General features: G+C 46.3%; 1 protein-coding gene across 2 annotated transcripts in view; it reads left to right on the plus strand.

The window, feature by feature from the left end:
• The window catches only part of PKD1L1 (polycystin 1 like 1, transient receptor potential channel interacting), a 608,224-nt gene that overhangs the window by 388,994 nt on the left and 199,985 nt on the right, over window positions 1-19,245 (plus strand). For both annotated transcript variants that reach the window (XM_063922691.1, XM_063922693.1), the window contains exons 36-37: window positions 339-442; window positions 5,739-5,922. In XM_063922691.1, coding sequence (XP_063778761.1) covers window positions 339-442; window positions 5,739-5,922 — 288 coding nt within the window. The remainder of the gene's footprint in view (window positions 1-338; window positions 443-5,738; window positions 5,923-19,245) is intronic.

Consider the following 19,245-nt stretch of genomic DNA (forward strand, 5'->3'; position numbering starts at 1 on the left):
CCTACACACACACTCTGGCTGCAGATTACACACACACACTGGGACTTCACACACACTTTGACTGAAGAATACAGACTGCACTCTCACACACATACACTGTGACTGCCGGCTGCCCCTTTTCCCCCACACTCATACGGACAGGATCGGCCTGGCTGAGGGGGTTTCTACAATAGGTACTCAAACCCTCCCCCCGCCTCCACCACCACCATGTGTGCCACTGAAGGAAGTCTGCATAGATACATTGATTGTTGTTAAATAATTGTTCCTGTCCTTCTTAAATTACATTACCCGTTATGAGCCAGCTTTAGAACCAGTTGCTCTCTCTTTGCAAATCGTAGGACATCAGCATTCTGTATCAGCAGCAGACACCATATTTGAATCCAATTTGACCTGGCATCACTTCCAGTATTGGGCCTATGATGCTTGGAAGAAAAAATATGAGGTACTGAACATGTGTTTTCTGTTTTTGCGTTTAATAGGTCACTATACAAAAAAACATCAAAGCAATTTTTGTTTGTGGGGAAAATTTTGCTAAATACATACCTCCCAACTGTCCCGCTATTTGGACATGGTCCGCTGTCCCTCCCGTGGGCAGCAGTGTCCTGCGGGTGGGGGCAGTTGGGGAGGCTTTGATCACCCGCTGCTCTGCTCTGCAAAGCAGCTAGTGATCACTGAATATATGCTGTGCACACGTGCACGGCATGTGTTCACTGCTGGGAGGCGAGCATGGGTTTGCCCAGCTGCTCCGGGAGCGCTGGACCCGCCCCCAAAATGCCGCACCATATGTCAGTGTCATGAGGCCATGCCCACTTGGTTAGGCCACGCCCACCCACATGCGGCCATGTCCCTTTATCGGGCCTTGCGCAGCTACGCCGCATGAGCGTCCCGACCACACAAAGCAGAAAGTTGAGAGGTATGTAAATACAGTATACAAAATCTATATATGAAGAGGCGAGTGGATGAAGGTGTAATGTAACAAATGATTGAAAACTTTTCATTAATGGATGAAGGTGTTATGCATTCTTGCCTACCTGATCCTCTCCATGAGGGAGAAAATGCTCTGTTCCTGGACTTTCCTGGTAATGTATGATTGCCATCACCTGTGGTGAGCTAGTTAATTGATAAGAAAGGTGTTTCACCACAGGTGATGACAATCAGACATTACCAGGAAAGTCCAGGAACAGAGCATTTTCTCCCTCATGGAGAGGGTCAGGTAGGCAAGTATGGTGTTATGACCTAGGGATTATAGTAACAATTTTATTTTACTTGTTGGTAGTCTATTTACTGATATATTTTGTGGCTTAAAGTGCTATGTCCAATTCTTAAGTTCTAATTATTTATCTTTAACTGTAAATGTAACATAACACCTTCATCCATTAGCCTCTTATGTTCTATGTTGTTGGACATTGGATATTCACTTTGCACTGTGTTGAATTGGCTGTTACAGGAGTATAGCCTAATATGGCTGAGATATCGCAATTGAGTGAATTTAAGTAAGATAATATACACTGCTCAAAAAAATAAAGGGAACACTAAAATAACACATCCTAGATCTGAATGAATGAAATATTATTTTTAAATACTTTGTTCTTTACATAGTTGAATGTGCTGACAACAAAATCACACAAAAATTATCAATGGAAATCAAATTTATTAACCCATGGAGGTCTGGATTTGGAGTCACCCTCAAAATTAAAGTGGAAAAACACACTACAGGCTGATCCAACTTTGATGTAATGTCCTTAAAACAAGTCAAAATGAGGCTCAGTAGTGTGTGTGGCCTCCTTACAACCCACACAAGTGGCTCAGGTAGTGCAGCTCATCCAGGATGGCACATCAATGCGAGCTGTGGCAAGAAGGTTTGCTGTGTCTGTCAGCGTAGTGTCCAGAGCATGGAGGCGCTACCAGGAGACAGGCCAGTACATCAGGAGATGTGGAGGAGGCCGTAGGAGGGCAACAACCCAGCAGCAGGACCGCTACCTCCGCCTTTGTGCAAGGAGAAACAGGAGGAGCACTGCCAGAGCAATGCAAAATGACCTCCAGCAAGCCACAAATGTGCATGTGTCTACTCAAACGATCAGAAACAGACTCCATGAGGGTGGTATGAGGGCCCGACATCCACAGGTGGGGGTTGTGCTTACAGCCCAACACCGTACAGGACGTTTGGCATTTGCCAGAGAACACCTAAAATTGAAGAGGGCGTGGTCTTCACAGATGAAAGCAGGTTCTCACTGAGCACATGTGACAGACGTGACAGAGTCTGGAGACGCCAAGGAGAATGCTCTGCTGCCTGCAACATCCTCCAGCATGACCGGTTTGGCAGTGGGTCAGTAATGGTGTGGGGTGGCATTTCTTTGGGGGGCCGCACAGCCCTCCATGTGCATGCCAGAGGTAGCCTGACTGCCATTAGGTACTGAGATGAGATCCTCAGACCCCTTGTGAGACCATATGCTGGTGCGGTTGGTCCTGGGTTCCTCCTAATGCAAGACAATGCTAGACCTCATGTGGCTGGAGTGTGTCAGCAGTTCCTGCAAGATGAAGGCATTGATGCTATGGACTGGCCCGCCCGTTCCCCAGACCTGAATCCAATTGAGCACATCTGGGACATCATGTCTCGCTCCATCCACCAACAGACTATAGTTGCACCACAGACTATCCAGGAGTTGACGGATGCTTTAGTCCAGGTCTGGGAGGAGATCCCTCAGGAGACCATCCGCCACCTCATCAGGAGCATGCCAAGGCATTGTAGGGAGGTCATACAGGCATGTGGAGGCCACACACACTACTGAGCCTCATTTTGACTTGTTTTAAGGACATTACATCAAAGTTGGATCAGACTGTAGTGTGTTTTTCCACTTTAATTTTGAGGGTGACTCCAATTCCAGACCTCCATGGGTTAATAAATTTGATTTCCTTTGATAATTTTTGTGTGATTTTGTTGTCAGCACATTCAACTATGTAAAGAACAAAGTATTTAAAAAGAATATTTCATTTATTCAGATCTAGGATGTGTTATTTTAGTGTTACCTTTATTTTTTTGAGCAGTGTATATCAAGCGAGACCTAGCTACAGTGGAAGACCTTTGTTGATTATAGGGACTTGCCCATTGATTGGTTCCAAATCAGTTCATTTAGAGGACACCCTGCCTCACAACCAGCCTGTAAAATGTTAGAAGCTGATTGGTTAGAACTTTATCCCTCTCCACTTTATCTCTCTCTAAGCTTTGATAAATATTTTCCTATACCATATCTCCCAAGTGTCCCGATTCCAGCGGAACATGCCTATTCGGACACTGTCCCGCTGTCCCACCTGCTGGCCACAGTGTCCCGCGGGCGGGGGGCAAGTTGGGAGAGCTAGTGATCACCGCTGCTCTGCTTTGCAAAGCAGCCGGTGATCACTGAATGGATGTCGTGCACATGCACATGGCATCTAATCAATGCACAGAGGTGAGGCGGAGCTGGCCAGCAGCTCAGGGAGCGCTGGGTACGTCCCCAAAATGATGAAAACGGGGGTCGTGCGGTGAGGTCCCGTCCTTCTCCTGAGGACCCGCCCCCTTTTTGGCTGCGACCGCGCCTTTGGTGTGGCAGGTCCCGATGATTAAACTAAACAAGTTGGGAGATATGCTATCGCAGCTTTCTTATTAAGACATTTTGAAATAAATATTAAATTCATTTAAATTATGTTTTATGTGTAATCATTAGGTTCAATTGTGTGGTGCGGGGACAATATTTGCTACTGTTTGTCCACATTGTTTATGATTGGAAGCCATCAGCAGTGGTTTTGCCTATTACATTGATCATAAATAATTTGAAATGGTCCTGGGCCTCCAATCCAAGGCTCCCCTGCAAGTGACGCGAGGCACCCCAGGGTGCCTAGGCACAGAGCCGACCCTAGCCAATTTGATGCCCTAGGCAAAATTTTGTCTGGTGCCCCCTAGCACCGCCGCTAGTTCTGCATCTGACCCAGTAACACTCGGGTAGTGGGGCCCACTGGGTGGTTACCCTGTGGGCCAGTTCAACCCAGCATAATGCCACACAGTAATGCCCATAATACACATAATTCCACACAGTAATGCACCTTACACATATGCCCCACATTAGTAATGCCCATAATACACATAATTCCACACAGTAATGCACCTTACACATATGCCCCACATTAGTAATGCCCATAATACACATAATTCCACACAGTAATGCACCTTACACGTATGCCCCACATTAGTAATGCCCATAATACACCAAATTCCACACAATAATGCACTTGACACATATGCCCCGCATTAGTAGTGCTAGTAGCTTTTTTTTAATAAAACTTATGACTGCGTTTTGTGAGATGGGGTGGCAATATGGGTGAGTGCTTGCGCTTGCACCCATCAAAGGGACACCCGTACAAAGGATGTGACTTCACAGGGTATGCCGTCCTTTGCAAGCCTCATCCTTTATTTTAGCTTGCTGGTTGGACACAGAAGGCAGCAAAGCCCAGATACTGCCATACTTGGTTATACAAAAAGACCAGTATCAAACATGTAGCAACTGTCCATTCTCTTCACTGTTCAGTGTGTTTGCTGGTGTCTCTTACTCCCGGCAACTGCATGCCCTTTATTTTATACTGTGGAAGCTATATGCTCTGCCCTCCAGTCTGATGTGTCCGAAAGTCACACTGCACTGATGTTTCATATAAAAATAGCGCAACGCAACCTACTGACCATGTTACAGTACTGGATGGCAGGGGAATTTTACAGCAATTTGACTAGGATATAAAGTGTGGGGAGATCACTACCCATGTTATGTCCCTGCAGGTACCTGGGGTTTGCACACTGATAAGGGGGACACACAGGATGGCAGGGTTCCCCTCCCCCATGTGCACAAGCAGTATAGGTGATGTCAGAGTTATGTGAAGCAGTCTTCAAAAATACACATGTGGTATCATAAGGAGCCATCCAGTAATAACCTTATATAGTCAGTGAAAATGTCACATATCCAGGAGTTGCAGTTACCAGGCTTCTGATGTCTCACAAGTCAGGGGAATTCAAGCATTTCGGACAGAGTTTAACGAACTTTAAGGAACAGTGTGCATTCTATTTGACAAATGTAAACAGCAGTGTATACAAGTACTGATTGAATACATTTGGAAAGTAACAGTTTGCAGACTGTCCCTCCCAGCATGAGGAACTTTAAGGGACAGTGTGCATTCTATTTAACAGATGTAAACAGCAGTGTATACTAGTACTGATTGAATACATTTGGAAAGTAACAGTTACTTTGCAGATTGTCCCTCCCAGCATGAGATACTGCAGGGACATGCTTGGATGCCCCTACACATGCTTGGATGCCCTAGGCAAATGCCTAGCCTGCCTATTGCTAAGGCCGACTCTGCCTAGCCACACAGTTTGAGAACCATTGTCCTACAAGGCTATATAAGTGTTGATATGCAGCATATGTTGGCTGCTAGCTCCCTCTAGTGGGCTGTCAGTTAGTATGTGTCTATGAGCATAGTACAACCAGTAACACAGACAAATGAATCTTCAGGGAATGCTGCTGATGATGCTTTTATTCTTTGTAAAGTTTGTCAAACAAATGGGAAATGTATACAATTATTATGTTTTAACATTAATAAATGGATATGACTGATATGTTGACCAGCTTGATTACAAATTGTTTTTCTACAATCACAAAGTGTGTCCTAGCATAGCCTACCTGATATCAGTTATTTTGCTTTACTCTTCTGTTATGTAGAGGGATATTTCTGCTTCAAGCATTCACTGTGGAAATGGAAGCAGGACTTACAAAACTGGATGCCCATCACTGTCTAATCAAAGCTCAAGTGGATTTCAGGACTGTGGTTCTAACAGTGATCATAAGACTGGGCTGAAAGAATTCAAGGACTGCACAAATGGAACATGCTCACAGTATTGCTCAGGTATATTGTAACAGCCATATACCGGGCTGTAAATGGTTAAATGGACTTCCATGTAATCTTTCCAGCAAGTTTACACTATACCAAAATTTGTCACAAGGAACATTTTTATTTTATAAATTCATTACTGTGAATGTGTTTTCGCTTTACATGGTTTTGCATTTATCATTGCCACTTTTCGCTACTGTTAGTAATGTATGTGGAAATGTATACATAGAAGAAGAGATTAAAGCAATCATTATTATATCACTGTGCTTTCTCACTGTGCGGTCAACCACCACTTTAATCAGAAATGTTTTGATTGCTTTTACTTTCTGCATCTAAAAACAACTTGGAAGCGGTAAATAACTATTCTAGCTAAGTAGAGTTGCTGAAATGTAAAATGGCATATTGTGACTTATGTAGAAGCTCCCACACCTCATTGCAATAATGTGACTTCCCTACCTCCCAACATCTGTGTCAGCCGAAGAGGGACATCATGGGGGTGTGGCCTCATGGCAAGTGCTGCGATTGCAAGCCATGCCTCGTTTTAGTCACTATGGGGGTTTGAACAGTGCTCAGTGAGCTGCTGGCAATGCCCCCTGTCCCGTAGTGCCTGAGAATAGCGGATGGAGCTACAGCTCCAGGCCACATATAAAAATAGGCCCATCACCATGACAGCATGACCACTGCTCTGCTCAGAGCAGCGAGTGACGGGGGATCCCAACTGAACCCCCCCCTACTGCGGAACACTGCGGCCCGCAGGTGGGATAGCGGGACAGACTGTGAAAAACAGGACTGTCACGCCTGGGAGGTATGGACTTCCTGTGCCTAGTTGATCGTCTCTCCAGAGCCGGCCCTAACCAATATGATGCCCTAGGCAAGATTTTGGCTGGTGCCCCCTAGCACCACCGCTAGTTCCGCCTCTGACCTTGCACCTCTTTCCCAGCACTATCACCCCTCACCCATAGCAGTCCTTATTTTGGTGTTTGAATCCCCTATATTTTAAATAGGAACAGTTCGCACATTTGGTGCTCAGCCCAAAAAGGGATGTGTCTTTGCTGGCAAGGGCATGGCCACACAATAGTAACCCCAATTCCAATTACGCCACACAGTACAGCAGCTTTATTCACATTTGATCATGCGATAGTGTCCATAATTAATATTACATCCCACAGTAGTATCACTTTACCTTATAAACGTTACTCCTCACAGTAGAGCCCCTTATTCACATTACATCACCCTGAATTGCTCCTTATTCACATTACACCACACCCTATTGCTCTTTATTCACATTAGATGACACAGTAGTGCCCTTTCTATATGCAACGCCACATAGTAGAGCACCTTATACACATAATGCCACAGAGTAATGCCCCTTACACATATGAGACACATTATTAATGTCCTTATAAACATAATGCGCCTTACACATTATGACAACCTTTATTAATGCCCTTTTACACATAATGTCCCTTACACATATGCCGCACATTATTAATGCCCTTATACACATAATGACACACATAGTGCCCCCTACACATTTGCTGCACATTATTAGTGCCCCTATACACATAATGACACACATACAGTAGTACCCTGTCACACATATGCTGCACATTATTAATGCCCTTATACACATAACACACATAGTGCCCCTTACACATATGTTGCACATTATTAATGCATTTTTCTCTGACGTCCTAGTGGATGCTGGGACTCCGTAAGGACCATGGGGAATAGCGGCTCCGCAGGAGACAGGGCACAAGAATAAAAGCTTTAGGATCAGGTGGTGTGCACTGGCTCCTCCCCCTATGACCCTCCTCCAAGCCTCAGTTAGATTTTTGTGCCCGAACGAGAAGGGTGCAGGCTAGATGGCTCTCCTGAGCTGCTTAGAATAAAAGTATATTTTAGGTTTTTTATTTTCAGTGAGTCCTGCTGGCAACAGGCTCACTGCATCGTGGGACTAAGGGGAGAAGAAACGGACTCACCTGCGTGCAGAGTGGATCGGGTTTCTTAGGCTACTGGACATTAGCTCCAGAGGGACGATCACAGGTTCAGCCTGGATGGGTCCCGGAGCCGCGCCGCCGGCCCCCTTACAGAGCCAGAAGAGCGAAGAGGTCCGGTGAAATCGGCGGCAGAAGACGATCCTGTCTTCAGACTAAGGTAGCGCACAGCACCGCAGCTGTGCGCCATTGCTCTCAGCACACTTCACACTCCGGTCACTGAGGGTGCAGGGCGCTGGGGGGGAGCACCCTGAGACGCAATATAACATGATATACCTTAGATTGGCTAAAGAATACATCACATATAGCTCTGGGGCTATATGGATGTATTTTAACCCCTGCCATTTTTTACAGAAAAAGCGGGAGATAAGGACGTCGTGAAGGGGCGGAGCCTATCTCCTCAGCACACAAGCGCCATTTTCCCTCACAGCTCCGCTGGAAGGACGGCTCCCTGACTCTCCCCTGCAGACTTGCTACTGAATCAGGGTAAAAAAGAGAAGGGGGGGCACTATTGGCAGCTAAAAACTATATAAACAGCAGCTATAAGGGAATAACACTTATATAAGGTTATCCCTGTATATATATACAGCGCTTGGTGTGTGCTGGCAGACTCTCCCTCTGTCTCTCCAAAGGGCTTGTGGGGTCCTGTCCTCTATCAGAGCATTCCCGGTGTGTGTGCTGTGTGTCGGTACGTGTGTGTCGACATGTATGAGGAGGAAAATGATGTGGAGGCGGAGCAATTGCCTGGGTTAGTGATGTCACCCCCTAGGGAGTCGACACCTGACTGGATGATCGTATTTAAAGAATTAAGTGATAATGTCAGCACTTTGCAAAGAACGGTTGATGACATGAGACAGCCGGCAAATCAATTAGTGCCTGTCCAGGCGTCTCAGACACCGTCAGGGGCCCTAAAACGCCCGTTACCTCAGTGGGTCGACACAGATCCAGACACAGATACTGAGTCTAGTGTCGACGGTGAGGAGACAAACGTAATGTCCAGTAGGGCCACACGTTACATGATCACGGCAATGAAGGAAGCATTGAACATTTCTGACACTACAAGTACCACAATGAAGGGTATTATGTGGGGTGTGAAAAAACTACCAATAGTTTTCCCTGAGTCAGATGAGTTAAATGAGGTGTGTGATAAAGCGTGGGTTTCCCCCGACAAAAAACTGCTAATTTCTAAAAAATTATTGGCACTATATCCTTTCCCGTTAGAGGTTAGGACACGTTGGGAAACACCCCCTAGGGTAGATAAGGCGCTCACACGTTTATCTAAACAAGTAGCGTTACCGTCTCCTGATACGGCCACCCTCAAAGAACCAGCAGATAGAAGGCTGGAAAATATTCTTAAAAGTATATACACACATACTGGTGTTATACTGCGACCAGCAATCGCTTCAGCCTGGATGTGCAGTGCTGGCGTCGCGTGGTCGGATTCCCTGACTGAAAATATGGATACCCTGGATAGGGACAATCTACTGTTAACTATAGAGCATTTGAAGGATGCATTACTATATATGCGTGATGCACAGAGGGATATTTGCACCCTGGCATCAAGAGTAAGTGCTATGTCCATTTCTGCCAGAAGAGCGTTATGGACGCGACAGTGGTCAGGCGATGCGGATTCCAAACGACATATGGAAGTATTGCCGTATAAAGGGGAGGAGTTATTTGGGGCTGGTCTATCGGACCTGGTGGCCACGGCAACGGCTGGAAAATCCACCTTTTTACCCCAAGTCACTTCACATCAGCAGAAAAAGACACCGTCTTTTCAAACTCAGTCCTTTCGTTTCCATAAGTACAAGCGAGCTAAAGGCCATTCCTTCCTGCCCCGGGGCAGAGGAAGGGGAAAAAGACTGCACCATGCAGCCGCTTCCCAGGAGCAGAAGCCCTCCCCTGCTTCTGCCAAGTCTTCAGCATGACGCTGGGGCTTTACAAGCAGACTCAGACATGGTGGGGGCCCGTCTCAAGAATTTCAACGCGCAGTGAGCTCACTCGCAAGTGGACCCCTGGATTCTACAGGTGGTATCGCAGGGGTACAAACTGGAATTCGAGGCGTTTCCCCCTCGCCGGTTCCTGAAGTCTGCTCTACCAAAGTCTCCCTCCGACAGGGAGGCAGTTTTGGAAGCCATTCACAAGCTGTATTCCCAGCAGGTGATAATCAAGGTACCCCTCCTACAACAGGGAAAGGGGTATTATTCCACGCTGTTTGTGGTACCGAAGCCGGACGGCTCGGTGAGACCAATTTTAAATCTAAAATCCCTGAACACTTACATAAAGAGGTTCAAATTCAAGATGGAATCACTCAGAGCGGTGATAGCAAACCTGAAAGAAGGGGACTATATGGTGTCTCTGGACATCAAGGATGCTTATCTCCACGTCCCAATCTACCCGTCTCACCAAGGGTACCTCAGGTTTGTAGTACAAAACTGTCATTATCAGTTTCAGACGCTGCCGTTTGGGTTGTCCACGGCACCTCGGGTCTTTACCAAGGTAATGGCCGAAATGATGATTCTTCTTCGAAGAAAAGGCATCTTAATTATCCCTTACTTGGACGATCTCCTGATAAGGGCAAGGTCCAGGGAACAGTTAGAAGTCGGAGTAGCACTATCTCAGGCAGTGTTACGTCAGCACGGGTAGATCCTAAATATTCCAAAATCGCAGCTGATTCCAACGACACGTCTACTGTTCCTAGGAATGATTCTGGACACAGTCCAGAAAAAGGTGTTTCTCCCGGAGGAGAAGGCCAGGGAGTTATCCGAGCTAGTCAGGAACCTCCTAAAACCAGGCCAGGTGTCAGTGCATCAGTGCACGAGGGTCCTGGGAAAAATGGTGGCTTCTTACGAAGCGATTCCATTCGGAAGATTCCATGCAAGAACGTTTCAGTGGGATCTACTGGACAAATGGTCCGGATCGCATCTTCAGATGCATCAGCGGATAACCCTGTCGACAAGGACAAGGGTGTCTCTTCTGTGGTGGCTGCAGAGTGCTCATCTACTAGAGGGCCGCAGATTTGGCATTCAGGATTGGGTCCTGGTGACCACGGACGCCAGCCTGAGAGGCTGGGGGGCAGTCACACAGGGAAAAAATTTCCAGGGCTTGTGGTCAAGCATGGAAACATCTCTTCATATAAACATTCTGGAACTAAGGGCCATTTACAATGCCCTCTAAGTCAAGCGAAACCCCTGCTTCAGGGTCAGGCGGTATTGATCCAATCGGACAACATCACGTCAGTCGCCCACGTAAACAGACAGGGCGGCACGAGAAGTAGGAGGGCAATGGCAGAAGCTGCAAGGATTCTTCGCTGGGCGGAAAATCATGTGATAGCTCTGTCAGCAGTGTTCATTCCGGGAGTGGACAACTGGGAAGCAGACTTCCTCAGCAGACACGACCTTCACCCGGGAGAGTGGGGACTTCACCCAGAAGTCTTCCACCTGATTGTAAACCGTTGGGAAAAACCAAAGGTGGACATGATGGCGTCACGTCTAAACAAAAAACTAGACAGATATTGCGCCAGGTCAAGGGACCCTCAGGCAATAGCGGTGGACGCTCTGGTGACACCGTGGGTGTACCAGTCAGTGTATGTGTTCCCTCCTCTGCCTCTCATACCAAAAGTACTGAGAATCATAAGAAGGAGAGGAGTAAGAACGATACTCGTGGTTCCGGATTGGCCAAGAAGGACTTGGTACCCGGAACTTCAAGAGATGTTCACGGAAGACCCGTGGCCTCTACCTCTAAGAAAGGACCTGCTCCAACAGGGGCCTTGTCTGTTCCAAGACTTACCGCGGCTGCGTTTGACGGCATGGCGGTTGAACGCCGGATCCTGAAGGAAAAAGGCATTCCAGATGAAGTCATCCCTACCCTGGTCAAAGCCAGGAAGGATGTAACCGCAAAACATTATCACCGCATTTGGCGAAAATGTGTTGCGTGGTGTGAGGCCAAGAAGGCCCCTACAGAGGAATTTCAACTGGGTCGTTTCCTCCATTTCCTGCAAACAGGACTGTCTATGGGCCTAAAATTAGGGTCCATTAAGGTTCAAATTTCGGCCCTGTCGATTTTCTTCCAGAAAGAACTGGCTTCAGTACCTGAAGTTCAGACATTTGTAAAAGGGGTACTGCATATACAACCTCCTTTTGTGCCTCCAGTGGCACCTTGGGATCTCAATGTTGTTTTGAGGTTCCTTAAGTCACATTGGTTTGAACCACTCACCACTGTGGACTTAAAATATCTCACATGGAAGGTGACGATGCTGTTAGCCCTGGCTTCAGCCAGGCGTGTGTCAGAATTGGCGGCTTTATCATATAAAAGCCCTTACTTAATTTTTCATTCTGACAGGGCAGAATTGAGGACTCGTCCTCAATTTCTGCCTAAGGTGGTTTCTGCCTTTCACATGAACCAACCTATTGTGGTGCCTGCGGCTACTAGGGACTTGGAGGACTCCAAGTTACTTGACGTTGTCAGGGCCCTGAAAATATATGTTTCCAGGACGGCGGGAGTCAGAAAGTCTGACTCGCTGTTTATCCTGTATGCACCCAACAAGCTGGGTGCTCCTGCTTCTAAGCAGACTATTGCTCGTTGGATTTGTAGTACAATTTAACTTGCACATTCTGTGGCAGGCCTGCCACAGCCAAAATCTGTGAAAGCCCATTCCACAAGGAAAGTGGGCTCATCTTGGGCGGCTGCCCGAGGGGTCTCGGCTTTACAACTTTGCCGAGCAGCTACTTGGTCAGGGGCAAACACGTTTGCTAAATTCTACAAATTTGATACCCTGGCTGAGGAGGACCTGGAGTTCTCTCATTCGGTGCTGCAGAGTCATCCGCACTCTCCCGCCCGTTTGGGAGCTTTGGTATAATCCCCATGGTCCTTACGGAGTCCCAGCATCCACTAGGACGTCAGAGAAAATAAGATTTTACTTACCGATAAATCTATTTCTCGTAGTCCGTAGTGGATGCTGGGCGCCCATCCCAAATGCGGATTGTCTGCAATACTTGTACATAGTTATTGTTAACTAAATCGGGTTATTGTTGTTGTGAGCCATCTTTTCTGAGGCTCCTTCGTTGTTATCATACTGTTAACTGGGTTCAGATCACAAGTTGTACGGTGTGATTGGTGTGGCTGGTATGAGTCTTACCCGGGATTCAATATCCTTCCTTATTATGTACGCTCGTCCGGGCACAGTATCCTAACTGAGGCTTGGAGGAGGGTCATAGGGGGAGGAGCCAGTGCACACCACCTGATCCTAAAGCTTTTATTCTTGTGCCCTGTCTCCTGCGGAGCCGCTATTCCCCATGGTCCTTACGGAGTCCCAGCATCCACTACGGACTACGAGAAATAGATTTATCGGTAAGTAAAATCTTATTTTACATGACACGTAATGCTCCTTACACATATTCCGAACACTACTGCACAACCAACCTACTCACATGCACACACACTCACACTGCAACTAACACTGTGACCTCTGCCTCTGCTTGGATACAGATGTGTCCTCATTAATCTTGCCTCAATGCTGACATTGGGCACATTTTTTTTATGAAAATGCAGCTTAGTTGCATTGCTATGTGGCTAGGATGCACAAGCAGCTTCTGCTGATTAAGATTATATGTAGCATGCGTATATACTGTGTGAGACTGTGGCTGTATCTGCATATGAAATGCTACACACAGAATATAGGCATGATGCATATCATTTTAATTAGCAGAAGCTGCTGATGCCCCTAGGCACATCAAATGCCCTAGGCAATTGCCTAGTTTGCCTATGCCTATGGCCGGCTCTGCGTCTCTCGATTTATCTCCTCACAAAAAGCATACAATCATCTGACAGATTTCAGCTAAATTTAAATAGTGGGCTGAGCTTCACTAGGGGTTATATAAAGCAGGCACTTTTGTTTGCTCTGTGACTATATACACATATACATTGTGGATGCTACCAGTAAAAAAGCATATTTGCAAAACTTAAAACAGGGTGTGTCATAACATTGGTGGTCAATGTGTTTGTACAAAGATTGGTGATCAATGTCTGCAGGGGCAAAAAAAAACCCCTCTCTAGGCATTTAACAAAACATTAGTGGACAGCAAATACATACCAGATGATGTAAAATCAACGCCTGAATCGGTGGCGTGGTGTGTGTGCTGATTCGCTTGTCTCTTCCCATCAGCGATGCTGCTGCAAAATGGATGGTGGGAGTGTCCAGGGAAATGCCACTCAAGTGACGCTGATCGAACGATCCATCGAACAATTGTATGTGCATAAAACATGGTACGATGGCCCTCATTCCGAGTTGATCGCTCGCTAGCTGCATTTAGCAGCAGTGCACACGCTAGGCCGCCGCGCTCTGGGAGTGTATCTTAGTTTAGCAGAATAGCGAACGAAAGATTAGCAGAACTGCTACTAAATAATTCCCTGCAGTTTCTGAGTAGCTCCAGACCTATTCACAGATTGTGATCAGCTCAGTCCGTTTAGTTCCTGGTTTGAAGTCACAAACACGCCATGCGTTCGGCCAGCCACTCCCCCGATTCTCCAGCCACAGAAGTTTCTTCCAGTAAGATTATTACTAGAGATGTGCGGCGGGCACTTTTCGTGTTTGGTTCTGGTTCCATGCTCGTGTTTTGGATCTGGATTGGTTTTACCAAAACCACCCTTTCGTGTTTTGGTTTGGTTTTGGATCTGGATGATTTTTGAAAAAAAAATCATAAAAACAGCTAAAATCACAGAATTTGGGGGTAATTTTGATCCTATGGTATTATTAACCTCAATAACATTAATTTTCACTCATTTCCAGTCTATTCTGAACACCTCACGCCTCACAATTTTGTTTTTAGGCCAAAAGGTTGCACCAAGGTGGCTATATGACTAAGCTAAGTGTACGGCACAAACACCTAGCCCATCTAGGAGTGGCACGGCAGTGGCAAACAGGATGGCAGATTAAAAAAAATATGCCCCAAACAGCACATGATGCCAAGAAGAAAAAGAGGTGCAATTAGGTAGCTGTGTGGCTAAGCTAAGCGACACAAGAGTGCGGCACAAACACCTGGCCCATCTAGGAGTGGCACTGCAATGGCAGACAAGATGGGACTTAAAAAAACTAGGCCCCAAACAGCACATGATGCAAAGAAGAAAAAGAGGTACAATGAGGGTAGCTGTATGACTAAGCTAAGCGACACAAGTATGGGCACAAACAACATGGGACGTGCTGGAATTTGCCCAGATGTAATACACGCACAATATTGGTGGCACAGGAGAGTGTACCCCTAAATCACACACACACACACACACGGCAAAGCCTGTAAAATGAATTTGGATAATAATCATTTTATGTGGAGCTATTATAGTAATATGCAGCACAGGTGAGCGTACCCCTACACAACACAGGGATAACCCTGTAAAAATAATTTGGATAATAATATAAGTAATATATATAAACCTTTTATTTGGAGTAAATAATATACAGCACAGGACACCACCACTGGACTTAGTGCAGCACAAGACACCACCACTGGACTGATGCAGCACAAGACAGCACCACTGGACTGGACTTATACGGCATTACCCCTGGACTTAAAGGGCAGTACCCCTGGAGTTGTACGGTAGTGTCAGACAGGATGACACTTTAAAAAACTAGTCACTTAAACAGCACATGATGCAAAGAAGAAAAAGAGGTGCAAGATGGAATTGTCCTTGGGCCCTCCCACCCACCCTTATGTTGTATAAACAGGACATGCATACTTTAACAAACCAATCATTTCAGCGACAGGGTCTGCCACACGACTGTGACTGAAATGACTGGTTGGTTTGGGCCCCCACCAAAAAAAGAAGTAATCAATCTCTCCTTGCACAAACTGGCTCTACAGAGGCAAGATGTTGACCTCATCCTCATACTCCGATTCCTCACCCCTTTCAGTGTGTACATCCTCCTCCTCACAGAGTATTAATTCATCCCCACTGGAATCCACCATCACAGGTCCCTGTGTAGTTTCTGGAGGCAATTGCTGGTAAAGGTCTTCCCAGAGGAATTTATCATTCATTTTGATGAACATCATCTACTCCACATTTTGTGGAAGTAACCTCCTACGCCGATCACTGACAAGCTTACCGGCTGCACTAAAAACTCTTTCGGAGTACACACTGGAGGGGGGGAAACTTAGGTAAAATAAAGCCAGTTTGTGCAAGGGCATCCAACTTGCCTCTTTTTCCTGCCAGTATACATATGGACTGTCTGACATGCCTACTTGAATGCTGTCACTCATATAATCCTCCACCATTCTTTCAATGGTTACAGAATCATATGCAGTGACAGTAGACATTTCAGTAATCGTTGGCAGGTCCTTCAGTCCAGACCAGATGTCAGCACTCACTCCTGACTGCCCTGCATCACCGCCAGTGGGTGGGCTAGGAAATCTTATCCTTTTCCTCACAGCCCCAGTTGCAAGAGAAAATTAAGGAGGAGCTGTTGACGGGTCACGTTCTGCTTGAGTTGACAATTTTCTCACCAGCAGGTCTTTGAACTCTGCAGACTTGTGTCTGTCGGAAAGAGAGATACAACGTAGGCTTTAAACCTAGGATCGGGCACGGTGGCCAAAATGTAGTGCTCTGATTTCAACAGATTGACCACCTTTGAATCCTGGCAAAGTGAATGAAGGGCTTCATCCACAAGTCCCACATACTTTGCGGAATCGCTCCATATTAGCTTCTCCTTCAATTTCTCCAGCTGCTTCTGCAAAAGCCTGATGAGGGGAATCACCTGACTCAAGCTGGCAGTGTCTGAACTGACTTCACGTGTGGCAAGTTCGAAGGGTTGCACAAGACGGAAATCATTCTCCACTGCGCTTGAGTCAGGTGCATTCCCCCTCCTTTGCCTATATTGTAGGTGGATGTATAGGCTTGAATGACCTTTTGCTGCTCCTCCATCCTCTGAAGCATATTGAGTGTCGAATTCCACCTCGTTACCAACTCTAGCTTCAGGTGATGGCAGGGCAGGTTCAGGAGTGTTTGCTGGCGCTCCAGTATTTGGCACGCGGTGGCTGAATGTCAAAAGTGGCCCGCAATTTTTTGGGCCACTGACAGCATCTCCTGCACGCTCCTGTCATTTTTCAAAATATTAATTGTATGTGCAAAACATGAAGATGTAATGCACACACAATATTGGTGGCGTTATCCGATATCACAAATCCTCAGGAGAGTCTAATTGGGGTAAGCTATTGTGCGATGATGTCCCTCAGTTTCCGTAAGAGGTTGTCAGCGGTGTGCCTCCAACAGAAAGTGGTGATACATAGCGTAGCCTGCCTAGGACTGAGTTGGCATTTGTGAGATGCTGCTACTGGTGCTGCTGATGTTGTTGCTGCATCTACCCAGTGGGCTGTCACAGTTATATAGTCCTTAGTCTGCCCTGTTCCACTTGTCCACATATCCGTGGTTAAGTGGACAGTGGGTACAACTGCATTTTTTAGGACACTGAGGACACTTTTTCTGACGTCTCTGTACATTTTCGGTATCGCCTGCCTAGTGAAGTGGAAACTAGATGGGATTTGGTACCAGGGACACACTACCTCCATCAATTCTCTAAGTCTCACTGAACTAATGGTGGATACTGGACCCACGTCTAACACCAACATAGCTGTCAAGGCCTCAGTTATCTGCTTTGCAACAGGATGACTGCTGTCATATTTCATCTTCTTCACAAAGGACTGTTGGACAGTCAATTGTTTACTGGAAGTAGTACAAGTGGTCTTCCAACTTCCCCTCTGGGATGATGATCGACTCCCAGCAGCAACAACAGCAGCAGCAGTAGCAGCAGTAGGCGTACCACTCAAGAAGATCCTCCTGAGGAATCCCGGTTAGATGACTCCTCAGTCTTGCCAGTGACATGGCCTGCAGGACTACTGACTTTCCTGACTGAGGAGGAAGTTGACGTTGAGGGAGTTGGTGGTGTGGCTTGCAGGAGCTTGGGTACAAGAAGAAGAAGGGATTTAGGTGTCAGTGGACTGCTTACGCTCTTACCCAAAGTTTCACAACTTGACACGGACTTCTGATGAATGTGCAGCAGGTGACGTATAAGGGAGGATGTTCCTAGGTGGTTAACATCCTTACCCCTATTTATTACAGATTAACAGAGGCAATGCACGGCTTAACACCTGTTGTCCGGATTTGTGGAGAAATAATTCCACACCGAAGAGGTGGCTTTTTGGTATTTTGCCCAGGCATCACAATTGGCTTATTCATCCCAAGGACAACAGGTGTCTCCCACGGTGCCTGATTTAAACAAACCACATCACCATCAGAATCCTCATTGTCAACTTCCTCTTCAGCGCCAGCAACACCCATGTCCTCATCCTGGTGTACTTCAACAGTGACATCTTCAATTTAGATATCAGAAACTGGACTATGGGTGCTACTTCCAGCACTTGCAGAGGGCGTGCAAATGGTGGAAGGAGCCACCTCTTCCCGTCCAGTGTTGGGAAGGTCAGGCATCGCAACCGCCGACACACTTTGACTCTCATTGGGGATTTGTGATACCATCTTAGAACGCACAGTTCTTTGCTGCGCTTTTGCCACCTTAACACTTATCATTTTTCTAGCGATAGGATGAGGGCTTCCATTGTCATGTGAAGCTGAACCACTAGCCATGAACATAGGCCAGGGCCTTAGCCGTTACTTGCCACTCCGTGTCATAAATGGCTTATTGGCAAGTTTATGTTTCTCCTCAGACCATTTCAATTTATTTTTTGGGGTCTTTTTACTGAACTTTGGCTTTGGATTTTACATGCCCTCTACTATCACATTGGGCATCGGCCTTGGCAGACGACGTTGATGGCATTTCATTGTCTATGTCATGACTAGTGGCAGCAGCTTCAGCACTAGGAGAAAGTGGTTCTTGATCTTTCCCTATTTTATCCTCCAAATTTTTGTTCTCCATTATTTTTCGGGAGTTTTATAACAATATGCGGTACAGGAGATTGTACCTCTACACCACACAGGGCAAACCCTGTAAAAATTATTTGGATTAAATATTATTAACCCCTTTATTTGGAGTAAATAATATACAGCACAGGACAGCACCACTGAACTTATATGGCAGCACCACTGGACTGGATTTATACGGCAGTACCACTGGAATTATACGGCAGTATCACTGGAATTATACGGCAGTACCACTGGACTTATACGGCAGTACCGCTGGATTTATACGGCAGTACCACTGGACTGGATTTAAATGGCAGTATCACTGGACTTATACGCCAGTACCACTGGAATTATAGGGCAGTACCACTGGAATTATAGGGCAGTATCACTGGAATTATAGGGCAGTATCACTGGACTTATACAGCAGTACCACTGG

This window comes from Pseudophryne corroboree, chromosome 5, assembly GCF_028390025.1.
Source record: "Pseudophryne corroboree isolate aPseCor3 chromosome 5, aPseCor3.hap2, whole genome shotgun sequence".
NCBI classification, from domain to species: domain Eukaryota; kingdom Metazoa; phylum Chordata; class Amphibia; order Anura; family Myobatrachidae; genus Pseudophryne; species Pseudophryne corroboree.